At 38.4% G+C, this 15,357-nt stretch overlaps 1 protein-coding gene across 1 annotated transcript in view; it reads right to left on the bottom strand.

Moving 5' to 3' along the window:
- Window positions 1-7,342: 7,342 nt before the first annotated feature.
- CHIC2 (cysteine rich hydrophobic domain 2) overlaps window positions 7,343-15,357 on the bottom strand; it is a 31,740-nt gene continuing 23,725 nt past the window's right edge. Inside the window, exon 6 of the mRNA XM_042807778.1 lies at window positions 7,343-14,541. Within this exon, the coding sequence (XP_042663712.1) occupies window positions 14,491-14,541 (51 nt within the window). The 3' untranslated portion in view covers window positions 7,343-14,490. The remainder of the gene's footprint in view (window positions 14,542-15,357) is intronic.

The following is a 15,357-nucleotide window of genomic DNA, read 5'->3' as shown; positions in this document are numbered from 1 at the left end:
GAGAGATAAAGCAAAAGAATCTACTTGTCAAAACAAACACGGGGGAAAAAAACGCTCAGTACAACCCTAGACATTATCTCAATGGGAAGTGGCACTCATTCGGGGCTTTTTGGTAGCATTCTTTGCCCAGGAGTGAAATCTATTATAGGAATTAGTATTGCCCCTTAAAATGGTAGCATCACTAAGAAGCAAATGAATCCTACTCTCTTTCCCTCTGTTTTCCTATCCATTCTCCTTCTTCTAAACAGTATTCAAAGGTTTCTTCAAAGGTCTTCATCCTATCTTTGTTGCCATGGTCTCTCACAGAGTTGAAACAACATTTTCAAAACTAATGCCTGCTCTAAATGTATTGTTGTTGGGATGCTGAGTCAGTTCTCTGCTGACTAGGGTGAAAGAAAAAGAATCTTTGAAAATCAGTTTTAACATTCAACTAACCTGAATGGGAAAAAGCAAGACATCTATATGCTGCTAGACTGAAGCAAAACTTTTCAGGGGTGAGATGCCTTGTATTTTGGGAAGAAAACCAAATTGTCTTAAGGTTTTTGTGTCAGCTATGCTGGTTTTACTCTTTCTTTTTATTCATACCAGACCTGAGAAAGACAATCACTTCTCAGAAGGGTAAAAAAAAAAAAAAAAAAAAAAAAACCACAGAAGAATCCTGTTGATTAACACACACCTCCCCCCCAACTAAATCCTTGCTGTGGGGGTGACAGAGGATGCTTGGTATGCATTAGTAGTGACAGGCAGGGCTAGCTTTGCCATGGTTGAAATGAGTAGGGGGAAATGATGAAGCACCACCATTCTTTCTAAGGGAACTAACAAGATATTTTGCTTGTATTCAGCTTTTCTGTTTGCCTCTTGTTTAACTACTTGCACATTCTTTGAAATAAGGTCCATCTCTAGCACACATATTTGTATAGCACAGAGGAAAACAAGCTTACTATCCTAATTTGAACTTTTAAGCTTTACTATATAAATAAGAATACCCATTTGCTATGTAAATTAGAGCACCGCACACTTCATATATGCATTTCAAGAGAAGACAAGATCTTAGTTGCAGATCTATTTACATCAACTTTAAATTGGTTTTAGCTGCCTGGCTTCAATTTTTTATAGATCCTTTGAACATCTGTCCTTAGCCCACAGTCTGGCATGCCATGCTAAATTCTGTGTATTTGTTCATTATTCCTAGGGGAGGAATTTGCATGAAAATTCTGTTGGTCTAATTATATGCCTCAGTTAGAGAAACTCGATTCATCTGTCTGCAGCAAATTTCACCTTTATGAAACAGATGATGACTTTGCCAGAGACTTTCTGGACATTACAGTAACTGAAGGTTTTACAACCTACATTTGTAATATGGGTCATAAACTGAATTGAAGGAAAAAAAAAAACCTTAGTTCATTACAGTGCTTTTGAAAACAACACTTCATCTTCAGAAAAACAAAAAAAAATCACAGTTTCATGAGGAAAGATGTTTGCAGCAGCTTATTAAAGGTAAAATGCAGATTCCCCTGCTATTCGTATCTCCCAGTGTCAGAGAATTCAGGTTGTGAATGAGGAAAAGCTCGGTAACAATCTGAAAGCACGGCAAAAAAGCATGTTGTGGGACTGGATCTCTGAGATATTGAATATTGGAAACATTTCAGGGTGACAGGATGCAGAAGGCAGAATAAAATAGGGCAAGAGTTCTTCCTCTATCTTAAAAACCACAGGAGTGTGAAAGTGCATTCATTAAATGGGAACGGTAAGGAACTCCCCAGTTTTTCATCCTATAGGATGAAGAGAGATACACCAAAACATAGCTGGTGATCATGTGGTTTGCTGTTTCCAAAGCTGTCCACATTTCAGAAGTTTTAAAGGTATTCCTAAAGAGACTGTATGCAAACTGTAAATTCTGTGTATATCCCTCCTGTTCCTTTTTTTCCCCCTTTTCTCTGTGACCACCTAATTTTTTTCCCCCATGGTTTTAATTCACATAACTCTCCCCTTTTCACCTCTAAATCCTTTCCCTCCTGGTCTTTGGAATTTCCTCTTTTACTTCTTGTTTCTGTGCTATTGGCTTCCCTTGCTCATAATTCACTAATTTTCACTAAGCTTTACTTTTCCACATTCTCTTAAGTTCCACCCTCCCAAAACTTTCTTGTTCTCCTCTTCTAGTCTGTTCTTGGATTTACAGTAAATTTTAACACTGTTTATACACTGTTGCTGGGGTTTCCATGGCCTTTTAAAGGTTTCCTCTATTTATTTCCATTTTCTGATAAAGCTGTATCAACCCATCAATCCTATAGCCAATTCTACCATGCATCCTTCTTCCTAATCAATCTACCTCATCATCTGAAATCCATTTCACCAACTCCATTTGTGTTTGGATACCAGTGCTACACACCTGCACTGATCTTTTGACTTTCCTCTGCTCGGATCTTTCCAGGTTCATTTATTTTCTGTCCAATAAGCACCTCTTCTAATAAGTAAATTCTCTTAGCTCCTTACTATGTATTTCATTATTCTCATCTTCTTCCTAAATGGGCTGCCCTTTTCTTTCTGCCCACTTGACCAAAATCTCCCTCCTTTCCGTACCCGTCACAGTGGCCTCAAAGATCCTGATGACAAGAATGAAATGGAGAACACTCTCTGCTTGCCAGCCTGGGCTTCCCCTGCCGTGTTCCCTCCTCATAGCTTGTGGACTTTCTATGGAGATCATATTTTCCCTCGGGAGCCATCAGTGGGATTGACAGGGCTGCGGGCAGAGGAGAGCAGAGCCTCTCACACTGCCTGCCGGATGCGCTGCAACCGCAGGCTTTCACTCCCGAAGGGTCACACCAGTAGAGAGAAGAGTTCTCATCCTCATCCCCATCCTTACAACCCGGCTGACCCCGTCCTCTTCTCCTCCTCAGGCAGATTCACCGACTGCCACAACAGAGTCCGAGGCGGGATTTGGCCCCAAATACAAGACCTCACCGATGTGTCATACGAGTTAGCATGAGTGTCTGCGTCTGCTGCAGAAGGGCTAAGAGCTAGAATAGCAAGGGTATTTCAGGTCAGGCCTGAGGCGAATTAGCAGACAAGTTGTGAAGCTTACACAACATGTGGCCACATTATGTGTGGCTCCAGTCAGCGCTAATAGCCTGTCATTGAGCTCCATGTTTAAACAATTTGAGCAAACACCAAACACAGAAGATGGGAGGAGGGAAAAAAAAGCCTTCGAGGAATAAGAAAGATCAGCCTACTTAGTATACTTGGCAAGCAAATATTGCAGTGGTGAGGACAGCAGAGTACCTACTAGGTAGTCTGAGACATGACCCAGTTCCTACTATGCAAAAGTAATGTAATAGGAAGCCAAAAATATGTAAGTTGTCCAATTCTGAAATTCACTCAGCCAGCAATTTTTAGAACTACATAGGAAACTGATTGTTGGTTTAGTCTGTGTCTGATCATGTGAATTATCCAAGGGGGGGCGGAAAAAAAAAAAATGGTTTTGGTTTAGCAGCAAGGAAACCAAAAAAGGGGGGAACAGGAGGAAAAAGAAAAACAAGCCTTAGTAACAACAAAGAGTAAAATTCAACCACATTCATATAAATAACATTGATACTAGTGCTGGGAAGTAAATATAAAAACATTTTAAAATAGGAGAACTTAGAAACCATACTGCATTGTTTAGTATGAAAATAATAGCCTTTCGAGCCAGTACTATTAGAGAACGTATTTAACCCAGTGCAGAATTGGCTATGAAACCGTCCACTCTACCATGGGAATGCTTAGCTCAGTATCTGGTAGGTTGCCAGCCATTTAAAATGTTTTTGTGTTGGTTTAATGATTGTTCCCATGAGCACTGATGGTAAGGGTTGACATTAATTAAAATACTAAGTCATCAGAGCTTGCATTGTGGAGAGAGAGAGAATGGGCTGGATCCAATTGTCTTAAGGTTTCTTTGGCCTTCCACATTTTTCTCTTAGATGCATCATACATGCCAAGTATCCTCTTAGCCGAGGTATAACAATGTAAACAGACGGTCTCTGAAAATATAAAGTAATCTTTTTAGGTTTTCCACACACTTTCATTTAACTGATTAGAGGACACTCATTAAAATCAGCTAATCATGTAATGTAGCTGTGTTCTGAATGCTAAACAAAATGCGTAAATAAAAGAGGATTTTAAAACGCTGTCTGCCTCTCTTAATTTATTTCTACTGTATACTCAGTGGCACACAATACAGTAGGAATTCTGGGCCCTATCCTCATTAACCTCAGAACTCATTATCTCATATAAAAACAGGCCCTTTCCATAGAGAGTGTTGGAAAAGGTATGAGAAAGCATACTAAAGATGTGTTTGGGCACACACTCTTGAAACATGAAAGATTTTTCTCAGAACTGTGAAATTAATACAGAATAGCACAAATTCCTAAGACCCACTGCTAAAATGATCTTTGCATAATTTTGATAGAATAGCTATCCTTACACATTTCTTTCATTTTATTAAATGACTACTCAAGATCCAAATCTTCAAAGGCACACAAATAGGAATAAGTCAATACCTGGAGTCCTCAAAAGGTCACGTAGAGAACAAGTAACGAAGCTGAGTTTTTCTAGTCCTCCCATCTATTCAGCAAGCCTAAATTCCCATTCTACTGTCAGGGGCTTAATACCGCAGAGAGTGAGTGCAAGAAGGAAAAGTTTATGCTACACATAACATGATCGATAGCCTAAGAATGAAGACTTCTGGCTTGAACAGCACAGAGCAATGAGGAGCGGCAAGCTGAGCCTACATAAATGCAATGGGACATTTTCACAGTAGGCAATAAACAACATAAAGCAGACTGCTGGTCCTGAGGCAAAAGGTAGAGCAACCCTTTCTATTTCGAAACGCGCTTGCTCCTTTGGCTCTGAAGTCAGGCAATACCGCGACTTTGGGTCACCTCCCCATGTCAAGGGAAAACCAAAACCTAAATGAGGTGCTTGAAGCCAGTTAATATCCCAGCTCGTTTGCTAGCCCCTGGCTCGCATCCCTTCCCTGTGGCACCGGGAGCTGCATAAGAGAAGTCCTCACCTCAGACTCTCTGCAGTGCAACCACCAAAGTGTTTTGCAGCTACAGCCATCACTCAGCAAAGGCTCCTTTATCTTGTTTGTGAACACAGACCCAGGCCTTCTCTGTACCATCCTGAAGTCAAGCAGGGGGCAGGGATCTAGATCATCAGAGGCAGAAGATTTCTGTGACAACAAATCCTGGAAGACAGGAATGCTCTTTGGCTTTTTGGTGTGAATGTTCTCTGAATAGTCTTTTTATATAAAAAACTACCAGGTCTTCGAGCACTTCAGGAGCTTGTCCATGCAACATGGAAGAGCGAGAGCAGCCAAGAGAGACGTCCTTGTCCACGTCCATGAGGGCAGGAGGCCTGATGTCCTCCTGGGGTTTGTCTTCAGTGGAGCCATCTATAAACACAAGCTTAAAAGGCTCTGGGTGGTTTTAAATTCATTTTTTGTTTTAAAGTGTTTTCTTTTTTGTTCGGCTGTTTTTGGTTTTTTTTGTTTTTTGTTTGGAGGGGGCAGGGGTGGCTGGTTGTTTTCAAAGCACAGGCGGCCTTGAAGGCAATCAGGTAGTGCCCAGGCAGCCCCTCTGCCCCCTCGCCAAGGGCACCATGCAGCTGGTCTGGCTGAGAGCGGGGCCTCGGCCTTGCCCGGCCGTGGCAGTGCATCAGTAAGGCAGGCCCCGCTGCGCTCCCGTGCCCCATCCGAGCGCCGCGGGGAGCCGGGGTGTCGCGCAAGGCGCCCCGGCCCGGAGGGCGCAGGGAGCCCCAGAGGCGGCACAGGCGCCCAGGCCGCGCTCGTCCAGCTCCCCTGGGCCTGCCGTGCCGGTCACAGAGGCGAAGAGTGGGGGCCTGGCGGGCGGGGGGGGACGGGACACCCCGCCGTACCCCCCGGCAGCGGGGTGCGCTTTGTGGCGGGCAGGCGGTCGGAAGCAGCGGGGTAATCCGCGGAGCCAGGCCGCAGCGAGTGGGTGGTCCGGGCGGCCGGAGGCTTGGGCTCTCCCCGCGGCCCCTGCGCCGGGCCCGGCCCGCTCCCGCTCCCGCAGCTGGGCCGGAGGCGGCCCGCAGACCGCTCTCGGCACATTTCTTCATTTCTCACTTGAGTGCTCTTCTTTAGTTCCCTTTCAACTGCCCACTTTATATCGGCTTCATTACACCACCGCGCCATTTGTAATGTAAATCGGGAAACTCAGGGAAGTTTTTCTTTTGGCCTTGTCTGCGGAAGAATACCGAGAGGTATTCAAAACGTATTAACACAAATCAATGGCACCAATAAAAGCAAAATCTCCTTAGCAACATAATCTTGATTGCAAAAGGAGAACTGAGAGCATTTAGCAGAACAGTGGCCCACATGGAATACGCATTTGTCTAGAAGAATGCAGCACAAAGCCTAAAAGAGAGATGCTGAAAAAATCCAAAATTAACTCACACTGAACAGTTACTCTTTTTTTCAAAAGTACACAATTGGCTACATTAAATCTATCGTGCGCTTTTCTGCTCAGCAACATTGTATCATACCGCTTTGCAAGCCCAAATTACAACACCCGGAATGCTTCACAGCGCCTCGAAGGAGCCCCCCTCCTCCCCACGCACACTTTTTTATACGTGTGCATACAGAACACACACACACAGATATATATTATATACATTATACACACACATTATAAAGAGGCTGTTAAGATTTCCATACTAGAGTAACCACAGAGCTGTAAAATGTTCCACGCAAAGAAAAGCAGCTGGATGATGAGAACCGAGACCGTCCTCGCAGCGCCGCAGAGCACAGGATTAGTTTTCGTTCATAAGGTTCTGGTTAACAGCATTTCGTACTGGACTATCTTAAAAATACATGAATTACATAGACAGGAATGATTCCTTTCTGAATAAGTGATGTCTGCCTTAACTAGACGGCCAGTGTATCTTGTTTGAGAGAGCGAGTGTCTTAAAAAGTGTACAAACAGCTTCAACATTACTATTCAACCATAATGGTAATACATATAATAAATCCTACTACTATTAGGGCTTTAAAAGCCTAAAGAACTCCAAATGTGGACTTAATGAAAAGCCAGTTTGAAGCACTGAAGGCAGGCAATGTCTCTAACTCTAATCCTGGAGTGATCTAAATTACCCAAAACATTTTATTTCTCCCCCCCCAGTTTACACTAGAAATATCAACTGGAAATTAAGAGAGACCACTGTAAGGTCAGGCAGAAGTTTCTGTGTTTTTTCTTCCTTTTTCTTTCTCTCTCTACTGCCCCCTCTGCCCCCCCCCCCCCCCCCCAACATATTGGGTAGATGAAAAACGGTAAGGCTTAGTAGATAGGTTAACAATTATTTTATTAGTTTATAATACATACAACTTAAGAAATGTTTTAAAAAAAATTATATTGGAGTCCATTTCAATTCTGGGTCAGGTCAGGAAAAAACAATGCTGATGTATTAAATAATATCCTATAATTCAACAATAGATTAACTTCAGTAATTTAGCAGACATGGTTAAATACTCTTAAATATGCATATATACAATTGTGCACCCTTAAAAAAGTCCTTTTCTTCCTATCTTCTCCTCCCAAAGCCGTGCGCCCTGTGAACACAGTACTGGCCTCTAATCTTTCAGTCTCTCACCCAGACTTCAAATATTTGAAGAGGAATGTTACAATAGTGGAAGTCGCAGCAACCCTATCTTTCTAAACTCTTTATGAGAGGAGATGCCCAACAGGCAAAATTACCATCAAGCCTCCCTATAAATAGCAGCTTCCTTAATATCCAGTTCTAGGTTAAATTATTGCTTATGCATTTTCTGCCTGAAATGGATTTTTAACATAGTCTAAAATACTGGGGTTTAAGTTCTTGAAAGATAACAACCTTTCAGTGACATATTTACCACTACTGCTTTGTACGCTTAACAGGTTTTTCCTAAGCACATGCAATCCAATGCAATTCTCTGCAAATTCTTTTAAAGCAACATGAATTAGACAGGACTAATTTAGCACACAACATGTAGGCACTGTTTTGTAGCTTACTGTTCTCTTCAAAATTTATGTTTGGAATTAGTTTTGTATTTTGATTGCTGTACTCAGCCTTTTACTTAAACAAGAATCCAACTTACACTTTTCAAATCAGGAACTACTCTGCATTCCTTTTCACCTCACTGAACCAAATTGACAATATTAACAAGTAAGTATACTGCACATCCTAGCATTTCGATCCTTCTGTGCTTGCAACAGGCTGAAATAAACATTTAGAGTGGATGAGCAAAACATTTATATTGGTACAATTAAATCAGTTTAAACACAGAGCCACTAAAAATATCAGTTATATTGTATCAAGATATCTGACTTTTTGAAAAATTTTTAAACATTATTTTAAAAATGGAGTCACAAACCTAAAACACTGTAACAGAAAAAAATCTTCAGGTAACTACCAAGTCTAGTTTTCAACATGAGGCAAAGCAACTTTCAATGAGGAGTTATAAAAGGTGGGGGAAGGAAGTTTGTTCCAATAAACATAAAATCCACTACCTCCCCTCCAAAAGCGAGCATTTGTCAATGGTTCCCTTTTCCATAAAAGCTACAACTACATACAGAAGTCTCTCTTACTTACCTGAACTTAAGTTACCCTAACTGGATCCTACTCCTGAGCCTCAGATATACTGTCACATGACAGGAGCTGTCTGGACAAGTCAAGAATTTTCTTTGGAAACAATTAGCCATGCATTACAGGCTCCAGCTTAGGAAAAGACTGTTCTGTACTCACTGAGCAGTTCTCATCAGCGATTCGGTTTTGGTCTGGATATTTTAAACTAAGAGATGCTGAGATTAGAAGGAAGCTTACCTCAAAATCTGCCTAATAGCAGAATTATCTATGAATTAGGGCATAACCAAAATAAATTAACAACATACTTGTTAAAATAAAATAAAATAATACCAATTAAGACAGTCTACATAACTACTGAAATGGATTGCTAGCCTTAACTTTCATTATTCAATACTATTTCATTTACTTCAAAACTATTTTCCATCACACTCCGAGAATTCCAAAAATCTTTTGGATGTTGTTTCTCCTAATTCCTATGTTTCATCTTTTGCCTCATTAAATCTTTCCTCATGGTCTGTTGTATTCTGAGTGGTCAAGCATTTATGAAACCTTTTTCAAGAAAATAAATCTCAATGAAATATTAATGAGCTAAATGAAGCGGAAGAATTTTTTTAAAAGGACATCTATGAAAACAGTAACATGTAGTTTAGGAAAGATGTATTACCCAGGTGCCATGTGGTGGAGATACATATACCAGCACAAATGTCAACATATGAATCGTCATGAAAGGACTAATTTTTCTTTAATTTTCAAAAACAGTCTCTAATTCACTCCATGCTGACTGAAACATCAGTGTGCAAAAAGATGAAGTTCAAAAATTAATGAACTGAAACCTACTGTTACCAACAAAACAACCCAAATGGATATCTAACTAATGAAGAATAAATGCATGATGTTTTCAGCAGTGAAATTTGTTCCTCCTAGAGTACTTCTCCCCTTGAAATTTTTCCACTTCCTTAAGAACAATACTATTTTTTCATTATATCAGTAGCCCCTGATTCACCCAGCCTACAGAGAGAACTTTAGAAAGAATAAACACAGGAATTAAGAAGGTAGCACCATTAGAAAGAATCACTCTTGCCAAATCAGCAAAACAACTTCATTTATCCTTATCTGACATACTTTGACATTCAGCAGACTAATAATACAGGGTAAAGGGAGTTCTTATAGCTGTATATTGATAACATTCATAATGGTCATGCATATTACAATCAGAAGTTTTCTAGGGTGTTGTTTGCAAAGTAAGCCTTCATGCAGATAAGCAATTCAGCTCATTAACTCCATTTTGATATTTCCTATTAGTCCCTGAGAAGTTAATATTTCTACCTACAATATGGCTATTAAAGGCATTATAACGATCATACACTTAGCTGTTTGTGATGGAAATGCCATGTGGCTTTACGGAGAAGCAGCACAGAAATTACAGCAAATTAGCAGTGATGAATAATACAGATCTTATTTCAAAAATGCTTTCTTTTCATAAGCAAAGTTGCTGAAGAGCAACATAAATGATTTTAGTCACCGACACAAAACTAGCCAGTGCCACTTCCCCCTAATAATTTGCTACTGTGAATCCAAGACATTTGGGGCTCTGAGACCTCTCTAATTGAGCATTTCCTTTACATAAAATCGTCTGGATTTTCACCTAATGTAGGGTCATCATGTTCCTTCTTTTAATTACTCAACAGCAGTGCTGGGAGAACTTAAAAGAACGAGGGATTTTCTTTGCTTAACAAGTCTTTTGCCTCTTCAATTAAAGTGATCTCTTTAAATTGTTCAGAATTCAAATGGGGGTTTTTGGTGGGCAATTTGCATTATTGCCAGCTGCTCAAAAACCATAAGCTAGGGCTCCCAAAACAAGGGGAACAATTTAAAATTAAGACTTTGGGGTGGGGGGTGGAGGGAAGGCAATAAAGACAAGTTCTTTTTCTTTGTCTTCTGGCTTCTGAGCAGTTACAGATTGCATTTTAAAGCTCTTGCTGAATCTTCAGGGCTAAGAAAAAAAAAAATGAAAACTGACTTTTAAGTAAGTGTATCTCAGAGATATGCTTATACTCAGAGAGCATTACATGTAAACACCATGGTCTTGAGATTTACAAAAAGGTATCATTTAACAAATTGATTTAGAGATTATAATTTACCTCTTAAGTACTGTAAAAAGTTTTTACAATCTACTCCATTTGGGTTTGAGTATCATGGCAAACTTGAGGTTTGCATACGCAGTTTATTAAAATGCCTCTTACTAAGCTATTACAAAAACCTTCACTGACTTCATGTAACCTATCTCCACAAACATTTTAATTTCTGGTGAAGTTTGCCAATCCCAGTATAAACTCCCAATCATAGCTATTAAACAACAGATGAGCTCTACAGAATTCTTCACGCAGGGTCAGACAGAAAGCTTTTCTCACTCAGGACTTATTTCTACCTATCTTTAAAACATTAAAAAATTATTTTTATTATATTACTGTAAAAAATAAACTTTTATTGGACAGCTAAGGGCTACTATATCTAAAAATAATAATTTGCTTTCACAGGGATTCATTGATGCTGTTACCATTAGCTTTTCAGGCTAAAGGTGAAATAGACATAATCAGCATCGTTTGTTAAATGATGAATATCAAGTGGGTACCTAACTTTTCCTACTCAAGGAAATTGGAAATAGCTAAGATTATTTGTAGGAATTGCTGAGTTGCAAGAAGCTAAACAAGTTGGTACAATTTATTGTACTAATATCAGCAATATTTATTTTAGCAAAGACTCTGTGTCCTGGAAGTTCTACTATAGCTTCCACCCTGCTTAAACTATTGCAGCTTCACTCTTTGCCAGTTGTACAGAAAAAGGTAATATACGTCTTCTCACTAGCACACAAAATAAATAGATCTAGTATTTTAGAAACATCAAAGCAAAATCCTGATGATTGCTGCAGACATTAAACAGTTGATTAAAGTTCCTGCCATGTTCCATTTCTATCATTGTAATTAATGAATTGAAAGGGATTGTATGAAAATATTTTATAAGCATTCCTACTAGGAGAGTGTACTACCTCATCAAGAGAGTAACACTTTTCAGCAAAACTTATCTATATAGATATGCAGTTTCTCAAGTTTCCTGGTTGTACTTTAAGTCGGAGACATTGTTTTAATAAAATATCAGAAATGCTTTAAGAGGCAACTAGTCTGGCCTCCTTAATGGGAGAGTTAGCTTTTTATTTGTGCAGAGCTCTAGTCTGGACGCCTACATTAGAATTCTTAAGAGAGAAAGTCATATTTGAAATACAAAATGCCTGCTAACCAAGTAGCTGACAGCAGATGCACCTAAAATTAGACAAGACCCTAACCAGCACTACTGCTTATGTGGAAGCTTTACTAACAAGATACTCTTTGTAAACCTGTAAGCCACACTATTCACTCCTCTGGTTTCAGCACACATCATGCTCAAACTGGCTTTACTGTAGGTAGGTTTGGGTGCTGCTGGCAAGGTAGTTGTGGTGTCACAAAATGCAGCAGTTTGGGTAGTAAACTACGGCAAATAGCTCACACTGAATGTGGTGCTGCTATGAACACATCACAAGCCACATCCAACCTATCGTCTCCCTAATGAACTACCAGTGCATCCACGACACAAACCTACCTAGACACAGTCAACTGAGAATTTTGATAACAAGATCTAAGCCTTGCATGATTCAATATTCATTTTATTGAAAACTGACACTTGAAGAAATCAACATATATTTCTGGTCATCAGTATTTATCACCAGTTATAATTTCTTGTTCAATTCCAACCTCTCCACTGCACCACCACCCTCCACAACCTCATCTGCCATCAGTGCTAGGCTGCTGGCCTCCCTCACAGGCTGAAACTGGTCTGAGATTGTAACTAATACTTCTGGGTGAGAGGAGGAGTGCTGCTAGACCCAGATTTGTACTAAAGTGGCTGAAATTAATTTTAAAGAAATTATCACCAATTACTTTGGAGAGAAACCACTGTGGGACCCAGAAGACTGAGGCAGCATAAAACTGGTATTGTTAATTAAAAATCATATTCCATCAAGGTAAAGAAACACACTTGTAGGCTTGTATGAAAAGCATAGCTGAGCTATTTTCAAAGTAAACAGCAGGAATCCACAGACAAAAGCTGAGCAAAGGATGAGTTCTGGGAACAGATACAGAAGGCTTAAATTTAAGAAAACTTTAAACTTTCTAGACCACTCCCACTATGAACAATTTAGGAATATAATACTCACTAGAGAATATTTTACAGAGAATAAATATTTTGAAGACATAGAAAAATAGTTCATGGCATCAAGGTACCTGTAATATATTACCTTGAAATAAAACTTGTATTTAAAAGATTAAAAAGAGAAGATTATTCTTGTAGTGGTATCAACTTTTCATTCATACAAATATTAAGCAGAGTATATCTGGTTTTTCATATATTCACATTATTGCTTGCTACCACAACTGTACAAGGAACATATTCTTAGCTTACATTAATGTTCATGTACAGTAATTTTAGATACCTAAAGTAAATTTTAAAATATGATTGAGTTGCAATTAAAAAAAACAAAAACAAAAACAAAAAAAACAACAAAAAAAAACAACCTATGTGTGAAGATATGTACAAATAAGATATAAGTAAAAGAAATGAAACACAACTGGCCTGACCCATGCATACATCATATATCCAGTTAAAAAAAAGTCTTATACTTGTGCAGAAAATAAGCTTTGTAAACCAAATGAGCAAAAGCAAGGGTGCAATAAATAATTATCTAAAACATTTAAACTTACACTGCTGCCCAGTGTACCCTGATTAGATTACTTTTAATACACGGCATCTGCATTTGCATCTGGAACTGTACTGTTCAAAATTTCTTCAATAACTTCTTTTTTTCTGCTTATGTGGCTTTAAAAAAACAAAAAAAAGAAAAACCACTCTGAAAGGTCCTCTTGGGTGACAAATTTTAGTAAAACAAGTCCTTCTGCGCCCCTGTGTACAGGATTTCAAACTGTAAGAATAAAGCTGATACATGGCATTAGCCTGAATTAAAACAGCTACATTATAAACTGCCATACTAATACATTTTTGTCACCTTGAGTTCTACTAACCAGATGCATGCAATTCTCTCAGCAATTCTTTTAGTCTGAGTAAAATAATTCTGGTTTGTTGCTTTTTTTTTTTCCTTTAACCTTTAAATTATAACCTTTTCAGACCCAGCTGACAGGACTTCTTCATGAAAAGCACAAAGATTTCTACTAATGCAATGACATTTGGGTTCCAGAAAGAACTTTAACTCCTTCTCTTATTGGAAGAGGCTAGCCAGTACCCCAATAAAAATATTTACAATTGACTAGTCACTGACAAAAGTTTAGGAAGATCTTAGAAGGTACTTCAGCATGGAAATGAACGATTAAAATGACTTACACAATGTACAGTCAATCAGTTGTGTCATTTGGGGATAAAAAAATACCTACTCACTTGTATACCATTTTCAGCTGTGTATTTATAGTAATATATGTATGTACACACACGCCCGCACACATATAAAAGACTCTTTGAAAATCAAGATACATTAATAAACAGAAGTAGTAAAAGTAACAATAACTTAAGTAGCAGTTAACATTTGTGTGAAATTACTTTGCAAAGTTTGACCAAATGCACTTAGAACATGCTCTTATTAGAAAGAAAAAAAAAAAAAAAAACCACAGAAAAAAAAACAAAACAAAACAAAAAAACCCAACCAAACAAAAAAGAATGAAAACACCACAAGATTCAGTAGAACCAATACTATGTCACCACCAGGAGAGCACCAAGCAAGGCACCATTGGAAAGACAACATACTTGAATAAGTCTCTATAAATAAATCAAATGTTAATCTGGTCGAAAAATCGGTGTCTTTGGTAAAAATTCTATAAGGATGACCTGTATGAAAAGAAAACAAATATATATTAAATGAAAGATGGCAGCAATCCTACTATCTATCACAATGACAATTCACTTTTTTTTTTTTTATTTTTAAAGTACATCAAGTTGTGATGATGATCAAAGATCACAGTGCTTTTCTTAAGTAGGAAACCGTTACAAGAGTCATGTCTGATATAATTGTTTGGGAGTAGAAGACCAAAACTTTTAAGGAACTAAATTCAATTGGAAAAGTTTACCTACCAATACCCAACACATCTAAACAAACTGAAATAAGCTACTATATAGCTATTCCTTACCATAATTAATTTACTTTATTAGGAAAAAATTATGAAAGAAATAGACATATTCATTTAAAAACAGAAGGCACAATGTATGCAAAGTTAATTTTCAATTACATATGCAATTCCTTTTACTTTGAAATTGTTTCCATTTAATATAGGATGTTAAATCATGTTTATATATCAGAACTTGTATAGAAATGTTTATCAACCTTTGCAAAGTTCCCATATCTAACAAATCTGCAAGCAGTCAACAAGAAACTTGGCTAATGTTTTTCCGTGATTATTCTTATGGTCCCGATTCAAACTTAAATTATGTGTTTCTGAGCTACGTACACAGGGTAGGGTACGCTCCAGAATACAGTCCAAATATTGATCCTACTTTAAATAGAAAGCTTAAAGAAAACGTTCACTTGTGCGTTTTCTTTACAGTTATAATACAGAAGCATGATTGTATTCATAAACAAATAAATGCATCTGGTAGCATAACAGGATTCTATTTAAGGGGAGCTTGCTTTGCTTAGAAGTTAAAAAA

Source organism: Tyto alba, unplaced genomic scaffold (genome assembly GCF_018691265.1).
Source record: "Tyto alba isolate M040663 unplaced genomic scaffold, T.alba_DEE_v4.0 Super-Scaffold_6, whole genome shotgun sequence".
Taxonomy (NCBI): domain Eukaryota; kingdom Metazoa; phylum Chordata; class Aves; order Strigiformes; family Tytonidae; genus Tyto; species Tyto alba.
This window is presented reverse-complemented; position numbering and strand designations above follow the sequence as displayed.